We start from the raw sequence: 23945 nt of genomic DNA on the forward strand, positions 1-23945 counted from the left end.
ATTAGATCATAGAATGGTTTGGGTTGGAAGGGACCTTAAAGATCATCAAGTTCCAACCCCCCTGCCATGGGCAGGGACACCTCCCACTAGAGCAGGTTGCTCAAGGCCCCATCCAGCCTGGCCTTGAACCCCTCCAGGGATGGGGCAGCCACAACTTCCCTGGGCAACCTGTTCCAGTGTCTCACCACCCTCATAGTAAAAAAAGATCCTCCTGCCAACCTTTTCCACTTGTGAGTTTTATGCCCTCTGCAGGGGGAGGGACATAGACTCGATGCTGAATGTCACTGTCAGCCAGAGCTCCAAAGTCAGCTGTAAATTCACAGATCTCAAGGCTAGAAGATGCTGCTATATAATAGATATGGATTTTCTGTACATCATGACTGTGTGTCATCCACCTACCACCTGTACTGAACCTAATAATTTGTCTGAATAAAGCAGTACTCCATAAACTTTACTGCTGAGCAAACAGCACGCTGTTGGCAACATCATACTTTGCTCTCCCTTTCAGCTCATCAAAAGATGACTCAATTACCATTTAAAAGTTTATACTGCCTATGAAGTCAAGGACTGTAGAATTAGTAGTCAGCTTGAATGTGTTTTGAAAAGAGTAAATGTAACTTAATGTGAAGAACTGACAGTTTTGCATGTAAGTGTTAAAGGACAAGCTGCAAGCCAGTGTTCATGTTAATTTTAACTGGCATTATGTATAAAGTGAATAATGGGCAGATTAAAATGACAGATTCTGTCAAGATTTAAGAGGGAATAATCATTCTGGTAATGAAGAAAACATTTGAACAAGCCTGCCTGGCTTATGCAGTTGCCCAAATTGAGAGATTCAAATAGAGGAATTTGAAACAACAATTCATTTTCCCTCTGGAAAAGTCATGGCAAATTGTAAAACTGGTAATTAGAAATATGTTCATGAAGGTTGGCATATTTTGCTTTCTTAAGAGCTGTAACAGGTATTTGGCTGTAAGACTCTCATGGCAGAATTTTAGGGAAGCTGCCTTAATTTTATGTCTTGCTTAATGTTGAACGTAAGTCCATAATGTTGACATCATCTTGTTTAACGAATTAAAAGAAGCTCACTTAATTTTAAATCTGTTTATTGTGCCCAATGCCACCTGCTCTTGTACAGAGGCCAGAATAGTCATTCCCAAATTCAGGATCCGTGGAATTTGTTTTTTAATGGAAAATTTAGTAGGATTTCTTTACAACTTAGAAATACAAATGTACAAGGGATAACAAGAACTATGAAAAGGAAGATAGAATTCAGAAACTCTTTTGACAAACTCTGGAATTTCATTTTACATAATGAAACCGAATTAATGACAAAATATAGGGAGATGTGTGTGTGGATTGAGAAGGTAGATGTATTTATGAGTTTCCCCACTTCCATCTTAAGAAGTTTTTTTCCTCATGAGACTTAGTAGATTTTAGCTACAGAGCATCCTGTCAGAGTTCATCTCAGATCTCTGAAACGGAAATTATCTTCTCTTAGGTCTGGGTGGTTTTCACATTGGTTGGATGTCTATTTGCTTGGCAATACTCAAATGAATGTTCAGGGATCTTAAGGTTTAGGATTTAATGTCCAGCTGGTTTTACATGAGTGTGAATGAAATTTCCAGCATAGTATTTGAGGACAAGTACCTTTCCTCAGTGCAGAGGGACCAACCATGATGTTAGCAGGAAGTGCATCTCTACATTAGAAGAAGTAAAGTGTATTGCATGTGTTAAAGAACCACCTCTAACATACACATAATGAATAGTTCCCATGAGGAAGCTCGAGTCCATCAAAATGTGTTGAGTTTTTAATACTGTTAACACCTGTTTTAAATGCTTAATGCATCTTCAGCCTGGGAGAGCGTAGTGGTTGCCTTGGAAGTAATATGTTTGTTTCGGCTGCAGAAAATAAGGTTTATCTGCTTAATGAGTTATAGAGTGTTTCCAGACTTTTTAGGAGTTATAAGAAGCATTACCTCAGGGAAAAGAGATCTTCAAGAAACCTTACTAGGCTGCAAAAAACTGTGCTTCCCAGTTTTTCAAAGAAATTTCTAGAACTGGAGACTTTATAATCAATGGTATCTTTGGAGATACCCAGACAGGTCCATGACGACTGCTGTGAACTTGGACATTAGGTAGTCCATCTGAACTGCTTTATCCAGACAACATTTCATAAGCACTTTTGATTTAAAATGCATCACAAAATCCTTCCACGAATGATGGCAGCAAGGAGCTTCTGATGGTATCAGAGAAGAAATTTCCCAGAGGTTACAGATTACGGAGCTTTTCATTCTGCAAATTGGTGTGTATTTTTTGAAGGAAGAGAAACTGAAAATGGGCAAACTCAATTGTGTGAACAAAAATAGAGATTCATCCTCATCCACCTGCAGATACCCCCTGTTTAAAAGGTTGTGTCCACTTTGATTTTATATGCTACACAGCAAAAATAGAACATGCATGAAACATGCCAAAAAGTAGAATTTAAAGGAGGAGTTTCAGGGATAGTAAAAGACAGTAAGCATAACTTTGGAATTAGATCTGGATAATTTATTTATTCTCTTTTGGCAAGTGATGTATATTCAGAATGTATCTGTAGTTTAGGGAAGCACTTAACTGCAAGCACTAATTGTATTTTAATAACAGTATTTTGGCCAGAAAAAAAAGGGGTAACTTAACAGCTATGACTTTTCTGAGGAAACAAAATGTTGAAGAATGTTTTGCTCAAGAAAGAATCAAAATCTTTTGAAATGCACAAAAGAAACAAGAGGAAACTCTAGAAAATCTAAAACTCTATCAAAACCCCCTGCAAGATATCCATTTTGGATCACCAAGTATAACACTCTTTTCTGCAAAGCTAGATAATTTACTATTGTTAGCTACTTCTTTCTTGTTAGGAAGTATTCAGTGCTCAAATTGTTTCCATTTGAAGCTGTTAAGATTTTCAAACTTAGGATGTGTTGCCACTGAAATCATAACATTGAGGTTTTGAAAGATTAGTTATTACTGAAAATCACAATCATAGCAAATCAGTGGAGTAGCAAGACCACCAGCCTTCTCACACACAAATATAGCAAAAAGTATTACTTCACATCCTAAGACTAAGGAGCAAATCACTGGGCCACGTCCCAAGAAATGATGTATAGAGACCATTTTCTTACTAAATTGGCCACAGTTAATGCTACAGAAAATAAATTAATACTCTTCTTGTACATTAAGTAGTAGGCTGCTTATAAGTGGTCCAGAAATTGTCATTATATTGTTCTGCTGGTTTCCTTTGGCAGCATAACAGATACATCCGTTACCCTGGCTGACAACAGCTAATAGTGCAGAACAAAGAGAAAGCATCACTATTGATGTAGGTGAAGCTTCCAATGACAATTGCCTGTGGGACTCAGCCTTTGCCCTGTTTCTCTTGTACCACAATTAAATAGCCAAGGTAATTCTGGGTAGTTCACTTTAGGGAGACAGTGTTCCTAGCACTAACCTGAGATTTTTTTGTTGTTGTTTTGCTGTGGGCTTGTGATGCAGGTTCAACTTTTTACTTGGACAGAAAATATTTCTGAAATAAGCACTTTTCATTTTCCTTGTAACATATTCAGTCTTATCTGTTAAAAATAAAGGCAGGCAGACTAGAGTAAGTTTGTCACTGCTAACCACTGTTGCTCTTATGCTAAGATGAATGCAAACCAAGAGGGATTTTTATTTCAGTGTGTATCACTAGAGTTCAGTAACATTTCTACAGCTGTTCGAAAAATAGGGTAGGATGTGAATTATTTTGATTCTTGAAATACCTTTCTTACAGCTTAGACAGAAAATTCATTGTATGTGTTGTTATGAGAAATCAAGATAGAAAGCTTTTCTTAAAAAAAATAATCTATTTGTCCTGTGAAGTCTCAAAAAAATCATTCCATTTCCTGTCTGTCTGGGACAGTGCAGAAACTCAGTTAAGTAAACCGGAAAGAAACACAATTTTGATTGTAAGCCTGGTGTTTACTTTTCTTATTTGGTCAGATGATACTGGAAAAACCTGTTGAGAGTGAACTTCATCTATAGTGAATGCGTATTTGTACATGGCAATTTTAATAGGATTTATGATTACTGACTTAGCTTTGATAGCTTTGTGTTAGAGGACGTTTAAACAGAAGCAAGAAGACTAAAGACAGCTAATCTGTACTAACTAAGCCTTCTGGATATTCCTTAAACTAGGAGTGCCTAAGTGACACTAAAGCATGTTGCCATATACCTAAACCACAAAGCTGTTACAGAAAAATAAGTGTTATGTTCATGAATAACACAGTTTGTATTCACTTTTTCACTGACAGCAGAAGCTGAAATCACGTCAACTAACACTAAATGTATTGGCTAACTTGTGTTTAAAAAGGAGTCCACTGATGGAAGATACTGGCGAGTATATGTGGAACCAGTTAATGACAGTTCTAAATGACCTTTTGACAGGTGCAGCTTCTCTGTTGGGTCAGAGAGAACATTTACCTCAGTATGTTTCTTCAACTAATTCAAATTAAAACTGAAAAATCAAATAGGAACTGAAAGTCAGATTTTGTTTTTTATTCAAAAAGGTTAGGTAGGAAGAGTTAAAAGCTGGTCATTCCAAAGCCTAAGGAATTACAATTAACTAGTTCAGTTGGTCCTATTTCCAGGATTACTCCGCTCATATTTTGATTTCTAAAAAACAATAACAAACCTGTGACAGAGATGTCAACTTAAACTTGTATTTTCAGTGATCATGAAGCTACAGATTTTGCCCGTAGGGGTTTTTTTTTTTTGATTACCTAGTGTATTTTATAATCTTATTCATTATAAATTTTGGGTGAGTTAGGAGCTTGGATCCCTAAGAAGGTACTTTTGACATTAGTCATCTTTGCAGCCTTCTCCATGTGTGGGGCCATAAATTTTCTAATCCATCTGGATGTAACTATTTAACACTTTTCTTCCTAAACCTCTTTTTCTCAAGGAAGTTGCGATTTTATTCTTCTACAGCTGGAAGAGTGCTGCTACATCAAATGCTGTATCCACAGGCTCAAATTATTCAGAAAATAAGATGTATTCAGTTCTATGTGAAGGTCATAAGTAATAAAGCCTCCAAGGCACTATCTTCCGGTGAATCTTTGTTGCCAAAAAGGCAACATACATTATCTTTTACATGTCTCCCTTGGAAGCAATTGATGCTCATTCCTTCTGAGCTCTTACAGTCTCTGGCAGAGAAAAATAGGCTGTCGGGAGCGATCCAGAGCTACGGGCCTTCTGTTCTCCCCATGACACATGGGGAAGTAGATTATGGTCTTTGTGCCTGTAAGAGATTTTTCCAATTCTGCATTCTGTGCACTGCATTTCTGCCTGGTGTCTCCCCTGCCTTGCTAAAACGTACTGGGTGCTGCTGTGATGGTTTTCAAGGTGAAGCAGTTCCCTCGCAGATAGGACGATGCTCATGCACTGCTGTATTTCTCACATAAATAGTGTGCTTGCTACTGTCATTTTTCACAAGCCGAAATAAGTCATTACAAGCCACAGAAAGAAAATGTCACATAGTTATTGCCTTACAAACTTATGCCATCTGCTAGCACTGGTCAGAAGAGCAGCACTTCTTGTAGTGCTCTGTGACTGACACCAGCATGAAACCTGAATACACACCCACAGCTTAAGAGAGCAGTTCCCTAAGGAAGGGCTCTCAAAGATTACTGCTGTGCTAAAGAGCTTTTCAGTCACAGTTTGTGGAGTTGCTAGTTGGAAATATTAGAGGGCTCTCCTGGCGGTGGCTGTTGGATCTAACGTTGAGCACATACCTGATATTCACAACTCAGTTACTCCTATTGGCTTTCCCCATCAAGGTGGTGCACGTCCATTTCCATGCCCTGATGACAGCATAGCAGCGTGTTTCCAGCCCTAACTTACATCAAGGGGCAGCATCCCCTCCTTGCCTTTACCTGCATCAATTGCTGCTGATGCACTCACAGCAAATTTCAGCCTATGATTCAGTTGCTAGATTGAGTTGTGCATTTGCCTACACTTGGAAGCTTCCAAAATAATTTGGGAAAGTCACTCTGTGTCCGTGCCTGTATATGTTAGGGATGGCATCAGGCAATCAGACTAGAACAGCAATAGCAGCGTGTCAGGGTCACACAAGAGCACGATAGTGTCACCCTACAACACTGAGGAGTGATAGTTGCTTTAGCCTTTGTCTTCAAAGCAGCCATACTCTTTTGGCACTTTGGCTTACACTAACAGTCTCTTTGAGCTGTTTTCAAGTAATCCTCTCTGTCCTGGGGGTCTGTTCTCTGACCTGATGCTCAGTCCTGTAGCTACTGGCCTCCAGCCAGCAGCTGGGATCCTGCTGCAGTGCAGAGCCCTGCTTTAGTGCACAGCCTCCATGCTTGCCCTTCTCTGGCTCCTTTATATAATCCCTGGCCTCTTCTCCCCCATCCATTGGAGAACCATTTACAAGGAGATGGAAGACTGAACTCAGGGGCAGGACTAATCAGGTCCTGCCCATTTCACATCCTTGGTACAACGTGCAAACCCTTTCACAACACGTGATCTGCCCCCTGGCGGAATTAGGTGGAATAATTATGACAATATCTTGGCAGGGTTTAACTCACCACTTCTGATTTAATAGTACATTGTAGCACTTGAGCATGCCTTTTCTCAAAGAAATTCAAGCATTAAAAAAAAAATCATGCATGTCCTCGTCTTACATACTTTGATTTCTTAGCACCAAAGATCTAGTACCTGTAATGTAACTAAATAAGATATATATTTGCCTATTTTTTGCAGAGTGGTGATTTAAAATTTAGACAGCAAAAGGATGTGAGCGTAGAGATCAAAATCTGTATTCTGTGCTAGGTTCAACATAAATTTTAGCCCCTCCAAGCTGAATGTGTAACTGCTCAAACTTGCAGGCTACCTTCATCTTTTACAGAGTACATAGAACAGCAGTGGATCAGTGTGCACCTGCCTCCCCTACACGCTGTGCCCACACTCCCACCGCCCCTCCCTGCGCCACTTTCTAAATTCCTGTCACATCCAGCACTCTCTCCTCCCTTTTTCCACTCCCAAGCAATGACTAGAGTATTTATCTGCCTTTTCTTCTCCTGTTTTTTGAGGGATGGGAGGGGGAGCTTGGGGGTTGGTTTGTTTGCAGACAAAACCAGCTTGAGAACCTTCCCAGTTAGCCTGTCTGATGGCAGTGCTGCAGAACATTCCTCTGCATTTGACTGCAAATACAGAAACTTCAAAGTAAATGGCAAAACACTCACAGGTACCATTAAATACACATTTAGGTGAGTATTTAAGAACCTTTACAGCCTTGTGAAAACCAATATATTTGCAAAATGTTTCCTCACTGACAGCAGAACTCAGCAGTTTCATTTGCTGTATCTGTCCAAAAGCAGCCTCAGCAAGATCAGCAAGGTTGTTTGGAAGCTCTGATTCACAGCAGAATTCAAAACTGAATGCATTAATGGACCAAAAGGTTTGAAATACGACCTTGCCATTAAAAAATTGCAGTATATTTGAGCAACACTTATGGCAATTAATCCAATGGTAGAGGAGTTCCTAATAATGGCAAGTTCATACAGGATATTAAAACCAGAAAAAATTATTTGAATATTAATTATGCAAAAACTTGAGTAAGTGTGTAGTATTTGCCTTACATTTGCTACAAAAGCTGGAAGGACCATGGACAAACCCTCTTGAATAGCTCTAACAAGCAGAAGTAGGTTTGGAGTTTGAAGAAGGAAGATGAGTATAACATGAAACGTCTCTCCTGGTATTTGTTACATTTTAGCCATTTAGTGAAGATGAATAATTTCATTTTTTCCTCTAGTTTGTAAGGGATTTACAGATAGTCCTGTACGTGCAGTTTCTTTCTTCTTTAAGAAGTTATTCAGTATTTATGTTGTTTGTACAGACACCACACTGGCAGAATTGTCAGATTATATAAGTGGCCCATTTTTTAAAGAAAAAGTGAATCCTTTCCCATATTCCCTTATTTTCACCTGACTTCAGATAATTCAGAGAATGCATTTCAGCATTTCTGAAAATTAGGCCAATAATGGCCAGCCTTACACTCATTATACTGGTTACCATCTGACATTCAGCTGATTGATGATGCAGGGATTTGCTGGGTAGGAAACCATTATATTTTCTATGCAGTGTATTCGTCCCATGGTGTGCACACAACACAGATGTTGGATAATGTGCCACCAACCAAAAGAATAGCCTTGCGCTCAGTTATCCCTATACATCTCAGGCAGTAATTCCTGTGCAAAGTTTCCTAAATGTTGTAGAGACCAGTAAAATACAAACACTTATTCAGAGGAAAGACAGAAGAGAACAAGTGATGCTCGTCTAGAAGATCCTTGTTATCAGGACTCCCATGCAACCAGGTTCACCTTGAGTCAGAGGGACCATTACTTCTTTTCTGCTTCTGCCTATTGCAGACACAGGGTAGCAGAAATATCGCAGGAGTATTTCAAACAAATCACTCAGTACTAGAGAGCTAGATTGTCCCTAACCATGCAGGTTTTCCTAGGTAACAAGCTGGCCTCTGCACAGCAGCAGCATCTCTGCAGAGGCTGTGTGCCACATGCTGTCTATACAACATATTACCAACCTGGCAGTGACTAGTTCCTTCCCTAACAGAAATACCAGAGTGTAACTGCAGTCAGGAAAAGCAGTCACTCAATGAAAGATCAAACACCGGACAGTAATTAGCTGAATATTTTGAGGTAACAGCTGAGGAGAGGCCAAGGTTTCTTTCCATTCCAAAATGTTTTGTAGTAATGCCTCTGTTGAGAGTTGTGGTTTGGCAGCACCATGTTGGACTTCTAAGAGCTCAGTATTACCCAGACTACTTTTTTTTCAGCCTGTGAGTAAATGCATCTAGTCAGCTGCCTTCAGGACTTCTGGCCTTTCCAAGAACAATGAAAGTTACAGAGTTTTGGTAATCTCACTGTGGAAACAGCATCCCCAGGCAGGGCCAGAGCCCCATGGAACGGGGTCACAGAAATCTGATTACTCTAGAAAATACCAGAGCACAGAACATCAGTGTTTCTGTCTTGAACTGTCATTGCAGATATGAACTGCAGCACTCAGTGGTGAACTCTGTGCTTGCTCCTCACTTGTCTTTGCAAGTCAGCAGAGCCAGGACATTTCTGCATTACTTGCTGTCCTCAGCTCCAAGTCTTGTGGGAAAGTGTAGCAGTGCACAGCTACAAATAGTTCTCAAGAGGCAGCTGTCACACACACAAATGTTTTGGAGAATAGGACTGGTTAACCCTTACTGGATGCTCCTTACACATAATCCTTACACTTCAGTTCCTGCTTTCTCCAAACTGAATCCCTTAAGGCCCTGCAGTTTCAGAATGTGATGCTCATTATATTCATCCTAACAAAGGAAGTGCTACCTGATGACACATATACGGAATTTGGCAAGAAATAGTTAAATTCCAGCTTACTACCTGAGAGTTATGTTTTTGTATCATTATGCTATGAAGTACTGGGATATCCAGAGTGAGAACTTTTGATAAATAAATAAGCTGTCTTTTGTAATTTTTTGTGTTCTTTCTTTCATTTATATTTTTTCAGCAAAAGGATCGATAGTATCCCAAAGACATTAAAATAAAGCTGAATCTACAGAACAGCACTCAAGTTATCTGCTGGATAAGCAGTCTTTCCCCTTTCCTTAAAACAATAAGTTCCAAATTACTTTTCTCTGAACAACTTTTCTCCTGTGTTCCAATTTCATCTATGTGAAGCTTTCTTCACTTTTTTTCCTGGATCTTCTTTAAAACCAAATACCTCACTCCCCCTGCCTCAGAACAGTCATTCCTTTTCACAGCAACAGCCAAAGTCCCCAGTTTTACAGCATGAACCACAGCACGAGCAGAAAAACAAAACATGAAGAGGAAAGGATACTTTTAGAGATAATGTAATATTTCAAAAGCTAGGTTTCCTGGATTTCAGTGCAAAGGCTTATTTAAAGAGCAGAATGACCATCACAGCTTTTTTGAATTTCATCTTTTTCCCTTTCGATCTACACTTAGGTCCAAGTGAAACTCTCCCTCTTTTCCAACCCCTCAAATTACCATGGGCATCAGGCAAACTTAGTTGTGAACACCAGCTTGTTCTTTGCCTGCTTCAAGGGGAATCTGTTGAACCCTGGCAGTGGTTGATGACTGAGGGACTGACCAGACTTGATTAGAAACAGCCATCTGAGTGGTGAGTGATTGATGCAGCTCGTTACTCATACGGGCAGCCCAGGCCCTGGCAGACATAAGGGAGCCCAGTGACCAAACAGCACACACAGGGACTGATCCAGTCCTTGTGTACGCTCAGTGTCTTGTGTTGAGAAGATGGAGAGATGGTGTTGCCTTCCTCCCCTCCCCTTTTTCATTTTTAGCTTTTACCAAGAAGGATTTCCTTTACCCAAGACTGACATTCTAATGAGCAATCTGTGCTAACTCCACTAAACATTGCCGTTTCTTTTTAACCTTTAAACCAAACTGTCCTCTCACCTGTTTTCATTTCCATTTCTTGACATAATTTTGCTAAATCTTTCAGCAGGGGGAACTTCAGTAACATTACACAGAAAGACAGTTTTCCACAGGACTGTATATCATTATGATTGGAACGAGAGAGAGAAGTACATTAAATTTTCAGAATAGTAGTAAAAATGGCCCTAGAAGATTGTTACTGAAATTGCTTAGTTTTGGACCTGGATATACCTCTGCCTGTAGACTCACAGAATTGCATAGGTTGAAGGGACCTTTCAGATCACTTTGTCCAACCATATAGATACACCCCTTCCTACTCTTGCCGCATTAATAATGCAAAAAGAAGAGATAATAAGAATATGAGTTTTAGCAACTATATTTTTAAGGGAACATTAAAGTAGTATTTGATTATATAGTTTTAGTATATGCGTTAACTCAAAGTGGCAGGGAAAAAATCCCACCTAATTATATATAGTTGTATAACTGCTCTTTACCCTAAAGATTAACATAATTTATGAAAGTGAATTAGTCTGGTTTAATCAGTGTAATGAAAGAAATAGTAGTGTTTTCTACACTGGTGTCTCAAATGTGTAGGTGAAAATAAGCAAAAGCTTTGCAAGGTTAGAGGTCACTAATTATGATTGCTAAATACTTTTTTCTGGGTAATACTCTTAATTGAGGGACATGTTTAATTAGGCAGAAATAAGCAGCTATAATTGAAAAGGTGAATTGAAGATGGCATTGCAGGATGTCTCTATTAAAGGCATAGCAGAAAAGTAACACTTTTAAAAAGTATCTTTTCAGACTCTTAGCTCCTCATTTCCCCCTTCCAGTTCTCTCATTTAGCCAGTGCAGTTATTGAACCGTTCCTGTCATTGAGAATCCTTCATACAGAGAGAATATGACATTTGAACAGACCAGTATGAAAATAGCAGTATGTAATATGATTCTGTTAGCGTTCTTCACAAGTCTCATTTTTTTTATATGTTTCAAGATTTATTGATGAAAAAATTTAATATTTTTTACCATCTTTTGAGTAATGGTAATGCTGTCTTACTCTTGAAGATGTATTTCAGCTATCAACTTTTTGCTTCTTAAAAAGAAATCACAATACTTTCAGTTCTCAAATTTGAAACCATTGTGATACTGTCTAATATTACTGCAGTCTAGAGATTTCTGTGACCGATTACATGAATGCCATTCTATACTCTGTCATTTCCTTGGTGTTTCTGATTTATCTCTCAAAGCTTTTATGACTTTACGTTTGGCTTTTATGTAGAAGCAAAGCAGGTCATGTGGTTATCCAGAGGCATTAGTATGGTAATTTTCTTCAAGTTGAGTAGGTGGAAATAATTAATGGACTGCTTTATTGATGTACATAGATAGCTGATTCTCTCTGTGGTTTCAATTCCCAGCTTCAATAAAGTAGCTTGAGATTTTATCTGAGGGACCAGTAATTACACAGGGCAAGAATAATTGCTGCACAAATACAATCTGATTGTGTTTTATGCTATTGCCAGGGCTGATGCTAAAGCTTAAATATATAAACAAGGATCTGCTGCATGAATAAGTTGACTTGTTTTGCACTAATAAGTTGACTACTTTTATTTAAACTCATGAACTCTAGAGTAACTTTAATTCAGAAAAGTCTGTGCTCTTCAAAGTTGAAGAAACTTCAAAGTTATAGTCTTAGTGCAGTGCAACCCAGAAATAACTTCATTGACTAGACTCCATCTACTATTATTGACAGTGACCAGTAGAAGATACCTTGGGAAAAACAAGCATCTATAAAAATAAACACCATAAAAATTGGATCACATTAGCTACTTTATTTCTCTGAGACTGATGCAGATTTTAAGTGAAGATTTTGGCAATGGAAGTCACTGTGGTATTCGTCCTAGAGTTCTGACTGACCCTAAAGAATTTGTTCATTTTATACTAAAAGTCATTTTTCTGATGCTTGATTTTGAGACAGTTTCTCAGATTTAGTCCCCATAAAGAAGCTCCTGTGTGGGAGCCTCCTTAGGCACCTTTGTAAGCAATAAGGAAAAGAACTGATAGAGCTTTGCTGCTACATAATCTTTCATGTGCTCCTTTTACAACTTAATCATCAGCCGGCCCTACAGACTCAGACAGGATCCTTCCCTCTTATTCACTTGATAATGGTTTTGTGCCTTTAGCAAATTGTTCTTCAGTATCTTTTTTGCTCGTCTTATTTTAGTTTTATAATTAACTTGTCAGAGTTTATAATATTCTCCATTTCTCTTATTTGGACACCACTTTTTGAAGGATGCTTTCTTACTTCTAGCCACTCCCTTTATCTTGGCCCCTTTCAAACAATGGCTCAGAACAAACACTTAAGACCTTGAAACTTTGCTTATGTTCTGGCAGTCCCAGTGGCCATTTTACCATTTCAGGGTTCTTTTTAAACAAGCTTCCTCATTTTTATGTAGTTTTTCATTGGGTTACACAAAAATCAAGTACATAAGGATTTTTAATCATATAAAGATGTAGAATTCAATGAATTCTATTATACAAAGTGTTGCTTCTGTAGTTACTTACTAAGCCAGAGTCCCTACATTGCTCAGGCCCAAATCAGAGGTTGTTTCCTCAGTGAAAGATTTGTGCAGCTAACACTAGTTTAATGTCCTACTTATCCCAAGTGCCCAGTTGCAGAAAGCATGACCATCAGAGCAGTGAGACATACAAGGTGGACAGGGGGTTGGTGGCAGAACAGTTTCCATTTGTACCTAGTTCTGAGGATGGCCATTTTTTAAAGCATGCTTTTCTCCCAGGTATCTTATTCTCTGGTTGATGTGCTGCTGTACTCTCTCAGAATCACAGTACCTGATCTCATGTACTTATATGAGGCGACACAAGGAACACAGTAGAAAGACTACTGTTTTCCCCAAACTTAGAAGCTGTACTGAGAAATATGGGGATATTTCCTGGATATTATACAACTTTGCAATGATAGAAATCATTTGCCTTCCGTGCACAAAACATGCCTGCCCTTTGCTTTTGTTCCCAGAGCAGTAATAAATCATGCCTGTTGCCAAGGTTAAGAACTTTTAACAAAAGTAAGCTGTGAGCCAAGGATAAGAGAACCCAGGAAGATAAAGCAAATGTATGAACAGGAGGGTGGTGCAGGGAGAGGGGGCAATACAGGATTCTTTGAAAACTTTGAACTACTGAGAAATGGCTCTTTCCAGTGATTCATCATAGCACGAACTAGAGATCAGAGCTTTACATCAGGAAAAAAGCAGAGAGAGATGGGATTTTATCTAAAATAAATTCTCACATGTTCTATCACTTAGAAACCAAGATTATGATTTTGGTGTAGAAACCTTGCAGAGCAGCTCTCTGCAATTGCAGGCACGTTTCAAAGTAAAATCAAGTAACTTTAAGAACTCCCTAGATTTTGAAGTTGATGGCTGATGGGGTAAATCTTCACCAGGTATGGGCATGGCCTTCTCGTCTTTCTCATTCATTGCAGAATGGAAATCACAGCCAGGACTTGAATGTAGCAGGCACAGCCCAGGGCAGCTTTGCTACCAGATGAACCCCCAGGAGTGCTGTGTCCCCAGAGCCGGCTGTGCTAAGTGCAGAGTCATCTCACCCCACCCTAAGTGCTGCCTCTCTTCTGAGCTAGATCAAACTATTTCAGTCAGTGCATCACGAGGACTCTTCAAGAAGTGCCACACAGAAATTTTAGCTACAAACTCCTTATGACTTTGCTAAGAGCAAGATGCAGAAAGAGAGCATGGGGTAGAACTCTGAGAAACTTCTTTATAAACAAGCCCTTGACAGCCAGACAAGTGATTAGGAGATAGTGCTTAACTGTCCACAACCCTTTCATGACCTAGACCCTTGAGTCCAGCATCTTTTTTTTCTAAGATCAAGTAATATTTAAGATGTTGTCCACAGCATGCACCTCTGACCCCATACTGGGAAAACTGCCTCCTCTCACAACACGAATGCAGACCATTACACGTGCATCAACACGCACTGCAGACAGTACCATTATGCTTATCTGCAAGTTTGCTGTACCTACAGAAGGGCATCCTAATGGGACACTGTTCACTCATTGCTTTTCTCTGGAGAGAGGAGCCTTGTATTTATTTAGGCAAATCCTTGGTACTCATCACTAGTAGAATAGCATTCAATCCTTGCTTTATTGTTCTACCTGCTATTATTTCACTGTTGTTATGCATAGGTTTGGTAAAAGCCATCAGAATCCCTCATTCTATTGTGTCATGCTGATACTAGAGCATCTTCATATATCTCAGTATAAATTGTTCCCAGTAAATTGAAAAAAGACCAACTGCAATAAGATACAAACTCAATAAGGATGTCAGAGATTTTTGCATAGCTATAAAATACAAGTAATCCCCCTCACCTTCTCCCCATATAACACACACATTAAAAAAATACTGTTGTCCATAGTGTGCAAACATATAGAGGAAAAACTCTGAATTTATCCAATTTTCTTTCTGTTATGAGAAGGTCAAAGGCATGACATCAATCAGACAAAAATTTATCACCCTACATCTACGTAGCAGGTTCGCAACAAATCAGCTCTCAAGCAATATAAATTTAGGACAAAGGCAGAGATGACATGATCAGTGTAGAGAAACTTTTGGTAGAATAACCAGTAGCTGGAGAACCTTGTTAAATGAGTTTGTGAGCCAGTATGTGGGCTGTGTGCAAACTAGCTTGTAAGAGTAGTTCCTGTGCAGCACAGAACCTGGGCTGCTGCCTAAAATGCCTCAGAGGTCCACACACAAGGATGCAGCATGTTCCCACTCATACACAGCTAGACTTTCATGAAAATGCAACATAATGTGGTGAAGGAGATACTGCTTCATTAATGACTTAACCCTTAGGAGAACCTTGTCTGTTAGCTAAGCTGAAATAGTAAAATTATGAGTACTTCATGTGTTTTCCTAGTTTCATACACTAATTTCTTTAGAGTAAACAGTTAATTCAGCACTTGTGTTACATTTAAGCCTTGGTTTCCTACATGAAGCCTCCATGTTCTGAATACTTTTCTATTACTTTGAGCATCTAAGCAGCAACACTAACTACGTTAAATGAAATCAGACATTAATATCGCATAATATCCCCATCCACTAGTTAACTTAGGTGTGCAGTCTCAGGTCAGTCATCCTTAATTAACCTTCAGTTGAAGTATAAGCAAAGTTGTTCTAATCACTGGGGTGTTTGCCATTCTGCACTTTCTTTTGGCCTAACCACACAGAACAGAAGCAGCAACAAGTACGTTTTGGAAATTCTTTAGCATGAGCTTCCCAGGCATTTAGAAAGAAATCAAAAAACGCAACAGACTTACGTGTCTGGGTGACAGGTCTAACCTTTGTGGTGCAGCAGCACAATACAGGAGCTCCACCTTCTCGATGTTCCACTGCTGGGCTGGTATGACAGGCCTTGAACAGAATCCAGGGTTTCCCTGTCAAAAACCGAAATAACATTATAAAACATCCCCTCATAGCAGCTATTTTCCAGTGCAGCTTTTCTGGGAAATCCCAGTTACATCATAATTTCTTTAAGAAATACAATCTTGAAGATAATGGACTGCCCTATTTGGATTGCCATTTTATTGCACTTACCATGTCTAGCTTATTTATTTTTAAAAGCTTGCTAAAGAACTGTTTTTACCAATACCAAAAGTATTTCTGCACAGCAGATATTTTTCAGCAATATTAAAAACTGTTCAAGCAACAGATTTCCATTTTCATATTTTCCCTCTTGAACCTACAGCTATACAGTTCCATGATTAATTTTTTATGTTTTTCAATAACAAGACAGCCTGGTTTCCCTTGATAAATCCCTCTGCCTCAATTATCCTAAACTTTTATTTTAGACCTCAGCATAAAGAGGGATTTTTTTCTCTGCCAAAATCTGAAGTGAGATCCTATGGTATTTCTCTTAAGAAAAAGCACAAGTAAATAAGTGCGCTCTGTTTTACTTTTAATTAGACTACATTTATTTTATTCCATTTCAGAGCATTAGCCCTATCATTTAACATACTCTGGGAACTTCTGCAGTCTTGTAAGTGGGAGACTTTTGTATAAAAGTTGCATGAAGCTATATATTAGCCCAACCAAACTTTTACACCTAAGCACACTCGAACTTTGAGGGCAAAAAGAACTGAGTTGTTCTATAAAACGCGATAGGAAAACACTCACCAGGATCAGCCATTTTCCTGAGGCTCAGCTACTCAAAAGAGATCTTCCACCTGTCTTCCCCCCGAGGAATATCTTCCCAATGGGTTATGTCTACTACAAACGTGGGGTTCAAATCCAAGCAATGCTCTGTGTGACTCCCACTGGAGTAGCCAAAAACCACAAGCAGAAGCAAGCACCCACACTGCAAAATCCTGCATACAATTACCAGCACCGCCACAACAGCTTTTTATAAGCAGGTGGCTTGTTTCTGGCTCCACCCTCTGGGTAAAACACCTGGGCTCCTGCCCCAAGGACTCACCCACATGCTCCTTCCCCCGGTCTGGGTCACACAGTTTGTAGATTGGAAGAATGGTTTGTGGCTTAAAAGTTATGAAAACTTTTAACAAAATGTAAAAAGAAAAAATAAAGCAAAAAATGGCATTAACATTCTCACCTGTGAATTTTTTCACCTGCTACTCAAAACTACAGAATAATTCAGATAAAGTCAAATTGCTTTATATACTTTGCAATCACAGTGTGTGAGTTTCTTGTGTAATAATGCTGGGGTTTTTTAAAGAGTTCTATTAAATGAACACTTTTAAAAAGCTAAGTAGAATGGAACAGTTTCAGTCCAAGGACACATTGTATGTATGCAAAATTAGCATTAGGACTAGTGAATCACATTCATATTGCTCAATAAATAATCTATAATACTAACAGCAAAGGAGCTATTTATAATTCAGTCTGGTGTTATATCTAGGTACATTCAAAAGATAAAAAAAACTCACCCTATTTTCCTGATAGAAAAATATATGCAACAATATGTTTCGGTGTTTGTGTATGAATTTTGAAATTTCAAGAATAGATGAATTTGCCTGTTTTCAGCTTCAGTGTACGTATGTACACAGTATGACAATTTTAATTACCTGGCTATCTCTTTTGCACGTATTTCTCTAGTAGTCCCAGACTTTTCGTAAACTTGCACTTTTCTTATATTTTGCAGTTCCCTCCTTTTGGGGCTTGGTCAACTCAGCCTGGAATCTTTGCTCTGTTGGGAAAAGACAGTCCCCTGTCAATATTGAAACCAGCCATATGATTTTTGATCCCTTCTTAACTCCACTTCGCATAAATACAGGGGGAAGAAAGGTATGTGATCTATCATATTGTGGTATAAAAACAAGACGTTATATTTTCATATTAACTGTTACTTGAAACTCTGCTGTCTGGAAGAATAGCAGCTCACGTATAAACTCCACGTTTATAATTAAATTTGGTGTTCATCCCAAGTTGCATTTTAAAGGTGCTATTCTAAAAGTGTTGTTTAAGGTGGCCAGGACTTTATTCTATTCATCTAAATGAGGATAACATTGCAGGCCATCACATTAAGGGGTAGGAAAGGATGAATGAGCTGCTTTGTGTTATGAAATGAAAGGAACGATGAGGTATGTAGCCCAGCATGGGACAGGCAGACAGATGTGTTCAAAAAGTAATCTACTTTCTGTGTTATCTACAGCATGTTGGCACTCATAAGAAGATTTTTTTTATTGGACATCTCATATATATTAATTAGAAAAAAAAATGGCAACAGTTATTTTAATAGATCATAAGTAAATCTCCAGGGAAATTGGATCAGATGGAAATGACAGGTTAGCAAAGGCTACCTCACTTGTATGAAATCAGCATGATTTCTTGTTGTAAAGTGACTGCCACCAGTGACTAGTTTATTAAGCTCTATTTCCGACCAAACTTTATTTTTAAATTTTACCCAGATTTGAAAAGTGTATCTTAATGTACTGAGGTATGAAACCAGCATCATTCAGGGTTAGATACTGTGTATACCCATGGCTCGGGCACGTAGACTTCTAGGCCTGTCCATGGAGATCAAAGGTGGAGGCAGGAAACAATTGTGACAAAATTATGCTCTGCAAAGGGGTGAAGATTGTTGTCTGAGATATATGTACCTATGGAAATACTGGCGATAGGTGCTAATCAGTTATTGTATCCTCCCATTTATACTGTATCTAAAGTACGTTAGGTGCTAAAATTTGCAGAATTTTAGTTCAGTAAACGTTTCTACAAGGCTTTACAACTTAGATATTGAAGCATTGTGCAATGAAAGCAGATTTGGATCCCAAGCATGTTTCACTTTTAATAAATCTCATGCTCATATCAATAGGATAGTTATGGACATTTCACACACATAAAAGTATTTTCTGTATTGCCAGGGTTAGGTGCTAATTCCTTATTTCCATTTATGTTTACTAAAATAATAATACTTACTAAAAATTAGGAGTACAGATAAATTTTAGAGTGCAGCATCAAAAAAAATTTCTGAGATCTACTTGGTTCCTAAACTACCATTCAAAGAGAGGTAATCATTTGAAAGCATTTCAAAAACCAAACTGATCCTAATGATTGTGCTTAATGATTTTTCTTTCACTAAGGAACATATTCTCAGTATGCAAGTTTAAGGACAATCCTCAAATAACATAGTTATCAATTCTGTTTATGCAGCTGAAGGGTTGATACTTTTAAATTCTAAAATTATTTTATAAATAAAACATCTTGAACCTGTTAGCACTTGTGGAAATAGTCATTAGTGCATAATGTTTTTGTGTTGCTTCCTTGATGTAGGGGGTGCTTACAAGGGTATTTTACAGATTTTGTTGCTTATTCCATGCAGGCAGTTCTCTTTTATTCAGCCTGTAATACAGAACAACACAGGTGGAAAGGCAGTGGGACTTAGAATATCAGAGACTCTAACAAAAGGTTATTCCAAAATGATTTATCTTCTCCTGTTGTCTTGACAAATGAGATTTTCTGCTGGCAACAGCATGAGATGTTAGGAATTTGATCTGTATTTCTCATGGAGGTTCCGGTGGTACATGTGCACATACATCAGAATCGATGTAAGCTTCATCACAGGAATAAGAAAATGGTGGTATTGTTACTTACTGAAGGACAATAATGCTTCTAACTATGGCCCAAATTTCAGGGTAATGTGTACATTTTGCTTTTTAAGCAGAAATGCATTGACGTTTTCTCATTTTGATACAAGAAAGAGCTTTATTGACTCTGCTATTTATGTAAAGGCTGACATATTTCAGATTATGTATAAATTACAGTATGACATAATATTAAAGTCAAGAATAAAATTACATGGCAGTTGTCAGTGAGTCAAAGCCAGAAGTTTCAGAATATTTAATGTCTTTAGCAATTCCAAGAATTGAACTGGTTTTTTGTACCAGCTCAGGGTGAAGCAAATGTCTGATTATTAAGAAAGTATCGTAGGCAGAGATAACCTGGGCGACGCTGTGTCAGTAATGAGGTGTTCTTACCACACTCCCGGATCTGAGCCTGCTGCTGCCAGACAGGGATGGCCTTTTGTCATGTTACAAGAACAGGATTTGTTCTGGTTGTGGTTAGTCTCTTTTAGAGAAGTTTCTAAAATGGTTGAATCAAAATTCTCCTTTGAGGAAAAGATTGCTATTTTAATGCCTTAAAAAAAATTCTTTGCTCATAGTTGAGGCTTCAGTGGGGATTTGAATTGGCAGGTGGTATATTTGTGTTCACTTTTTTGGTAATCTTTTTCCCATGTTAAAAATGGAGATGTGTTTCATATGGGCTGAAGCACTTCAGTTTTCAGGGCAGTGAACCAATTGGTATAGCAGCCAGGGAATTTCTTAAGACAAGGCTTAACTGTGATTATGCTGTACATGAAAGGATTTTATGGAACTGATCCTAAGAAAAATGGTGAATAAATAAAAAGGGATTTGATATGGTTTCAAATCAAAGTTCTAATAAGCTATCTTCCATGTATAGTGGACAAGAGAGACAGTTGCACAGGGGCAAAATTATGCACCTCTTTTGAAGAGGGAGCTGAGAGTCAAACCTTAAGAGCTAGATGGAAGGAGACGTTCAGTACAGTTAGTCTTGGAACAGTAACTTCAAAATTTTGACAAAATTTTTACTGTTAAAGTAGAAATCAGTTTTATTTGAGTTTGAAAACAACATTTTTACTTCGTATGCCAGATTGAGACTTTCCTACAATTTTTTAGACTACTTGGGGATAAAATAATAATTTTCTTGTTCCTGAAGAAGAGGAATGGTCTGAAAGGAGAGTATGAATCCACCACCACTGTACTCCTATCCTGCAGCCTACAAGGGGAGAAAAGTACAGTCTGTGGCCTGTTACACGGCAGGTGACTTAATAGTTACTTCTGATCTGAGGTTGAGAAGAAAATTCTTCCCATTCCATTCAGGTGTAAAAGGGATGGCAATACAATTTGCCAAATATTTATACCTCTTTGATCCAATTTTTCACAACAAAGTTCCAGTGAGCAATAATATATTGCTTTATGTGGTGTCCAACAATTGCAGTGTGGCATTGACTCATAGGGTTTACAATTCAAACATCATCAGATGTTATTCTGAATTGTGCTGTTATTTTGTATGTTTGTGCTTCTCCATTTCCTGAGAAAGTGGCTTTTCAGGTCATGAAGGCTGAGTATCATTGATACAGATAATTGGATTTCAAGATTCAGAATCTCAGCACAAGATATTTAATGAGTTTACATGCAGATAAATTCCCCAGAAGAAATGCTGCTTTTGAGGAAACTCCCCAAGTTTCAGCTCTCTCTCAGGCCAAGCTTTGTCTCTTGATTATCCATTTTGGAGAATTTAACATACAGCCCATTTCAGATAAACAGTCCTTTTTAATAAACAATATAAGCTCTTATTAATATGCAAATCACACTCCTCCACTCTGTCACAAAGAAAAACACCATTTTCCTTTCTCTGCTTTTTTTTTCTTTGGATTCACATAAGCACCAAGGCAATCAGCAACCGCACAACAGAGTAACTTCACTGACAAGGCAGCGTGGTCCAGTGACATGTAGGCAGTAAGCGCTGTGGGCTTCAGTCTCCAAAGGACTGTCAGGGATGACAGTGGATGAACAAACCACCTCACTTCCCACTAAGCTAGTCCTCTGCTGGGAATGCTTCTTCCATTCACCAGTGCTGGCAGTCTCCTTCCCCAAGAGCTCTGCCTTTGGTTCCCTGAAATTTGTCTCCTGACTTACCTGTAGCCCACCTGCCTTTGTTCTGCTCATTCTTGGTGGACTTAATTTCAAGAGCCCTATTTCCAAGATTCTTTAAGATTGAATTACAGTTCTTGGTCATACTTTTTTTTTTTTTTCCCCATATAAACTTGTGACAGCATTTGTTTTAGACACTAAGTGCATCCCTCCCAATTAGTTAAAACTTGTCATGTAAGTGATGCCGTGTGCTACTAATCATTTTAGGTCATGCTCAAGGATTTAAATTGTAGTTTAAAGCACGTAAAGTTCCATTTGAGATCGCTTTGTTTTTAAGACAAGGAAGGCCATTGTACCTGATGTTGACCTCTGGGGAAATAAACAAATCGATGTCTGCTGGCCAAGGGCTGTTATATACATTCTCTAGCTCAGTGTGCATAAATGAAAGTTACTCAGTACGATCTATAAGTCTGCTTTCTCCTATGAGACATTAACAAACGCAATCACATATTATTTAAGTTAATATCTGTATAAATAATTGGTTCATTCTATGCATCACAAGATAATGGCGATAGTTAGCAGTTTCTAAACTAAAATAGGGTAGGAGAAAAGAGATTTATGAATTGAAATCAGTTAAATGGTTTCTCTGCCAGCTAGTTCTGATTCCATGCTGTTCAATCAATTCAGAGTATTACTAGCATTTTTCTCAAGAGTGCAATATATGACAACTGCCAAGCTTTGGTTGGTGATTACTAAAAGGACAGATACTGGTGTGAACCATATTTCAGCACTGCAGGAATATAAAAAATGAATTGTTAGAAATGGTCCAGGAGGAATGGATAGCAATAAGACATCAATGTCATCTGTAAACTGATTTGTGATGAATTTTTAGAGGGCTTAATAATATGATGTTTTGATTTAGAGTGGCTTTAGAAAGTCAAAAGTCTGATGCAAACATCAAAAACTTTGATGAATAAAAAATGAAATATAGTATTGCTTTAGCGTTTCTAATACTTCTACAGTATTGCATGTTCTCAGATGTGTTAGTGAACATAAAATGAGAACAGCAGGTTAAAGTAACTTGTTTATTCACCCTCGTTGAGTTTAGACCAGGAAAAAATGCTAAGTATTATTTCAGAGGTACTTGCAAATTTTGCTGTTAGTAGAACATAATCAGGGAAAAACATATATTCAGGGTCTAGATCTGTCTATACTGGGACTTCTGTTTCCTTATCACTTCAGTGATCCTTTTCTTGAGACTGAACTAATTTGGGATATGTGGGGGTTCAGATGTACATCTTGGTGTGTTCTAAATTTCTGGTTGTCTGTGACAGTGGAGCACCACTGAAATAGTACAGGAGTCCTAACAAGAATGTATTTCTAAGTTTCTTCATATTCTCAAGGTTTTTTTGCTCCAGTGTAACTACTCTGCTTGACGTTTAATCTTGTCTGGTGTCATAAAACAAGGTCACTTGTCTGCCATGGGAAACTTCCTGGGAGATCCTAGATGTAGCAAGAAGTGATTCAGCAGGGTTACTCCACAAGCTGTACTGTACCCTGTTTTAGAGCTCAGGATACGCTCTCATTTTGGCGGCAGGACCTTTCAAATTACGTGTTCAACCGCATCTCAGCTGCAGTCGCATAGTAATTAAAAGCAACCCATGGTGTCCTTGCAAATGTGGGTTTGCTAACCCTGGAAATGCATTCAATGGGATGGTACCTGAAACATCAGGGAGATCTGCTGTTATGGACACTGGGCAGTAGATCCATTAGAAGGTTAAAGAGTCTGGGATATTATTGAAGCTGGGCTAACTGATTCTAGCCAAAGGTCTGTTCCATTGCTTTCTTTTTTCCCTCCTCAATTGTTTATTTCAATAAATTGCTTTCCTGTTTTCAGTTCCTAATTATGTAGCTCCAAAAAGAGATTGGAGCAGCAGCTGGCCTCCAATTACTTAATAGTTTGATATATTCAAAGGAATGTTCAAAAGTATCAACTTTGTTCTTAATGCCCTTTTTCTATCCTTTATTATACTTTGTACATTGTTTGATAGTATCTTATTTGGATTTATTTCATCCTGCATTTAGGTCTATTTATAAGCCTATATTTATTTGTAGCCTTGCAGAAGTAAAATAGATCTTGTCTGTGTACTTGATTCTGTACTTAGGGCTATAACCACTGATATGAAAAAGCTGAAGATTTTTTTTCTCTC

General features: G+C 38.3%; 1 protein-coding gene across 1 annotated transcript in view; it reads left to right on the forward strand.

Annotated features, from left to right (window-relative positions):
• CA10 (carbonic anhydrase X) overlaps positions 1 to 23945 on the forward strand; it is a 190628-nt gene that overhangs the window by 57896 nt on the left and 108787 nt on the right. The window contains exon 3 of the mRNA XM_014949534.1: positions 17703 to 17845. Within this exon, the coding sequence (XP_014805020.1) occupies positions 17703 to 17845 (143 nt within the window). The remainder of the gene's footprint in view (positions 1 to 17702; positions 17846 to 23945) is intronic.

The sequence above is a fragment of the Calidris pugnax genome, unplaced genomic scaffold (assembly GCF_001431845.1).
Source record: "Calidris pugnax isolate Ruff unplaced genomic scaffold, ASM143184v1 scaffold9, whole genome shotgun sequence".
Lineage (NCBI taxonomy): Eukaryota > Metazoa > Chordata > Aves > Charadriiformes > Scolopacidae > Calidris > Calidris pugnax.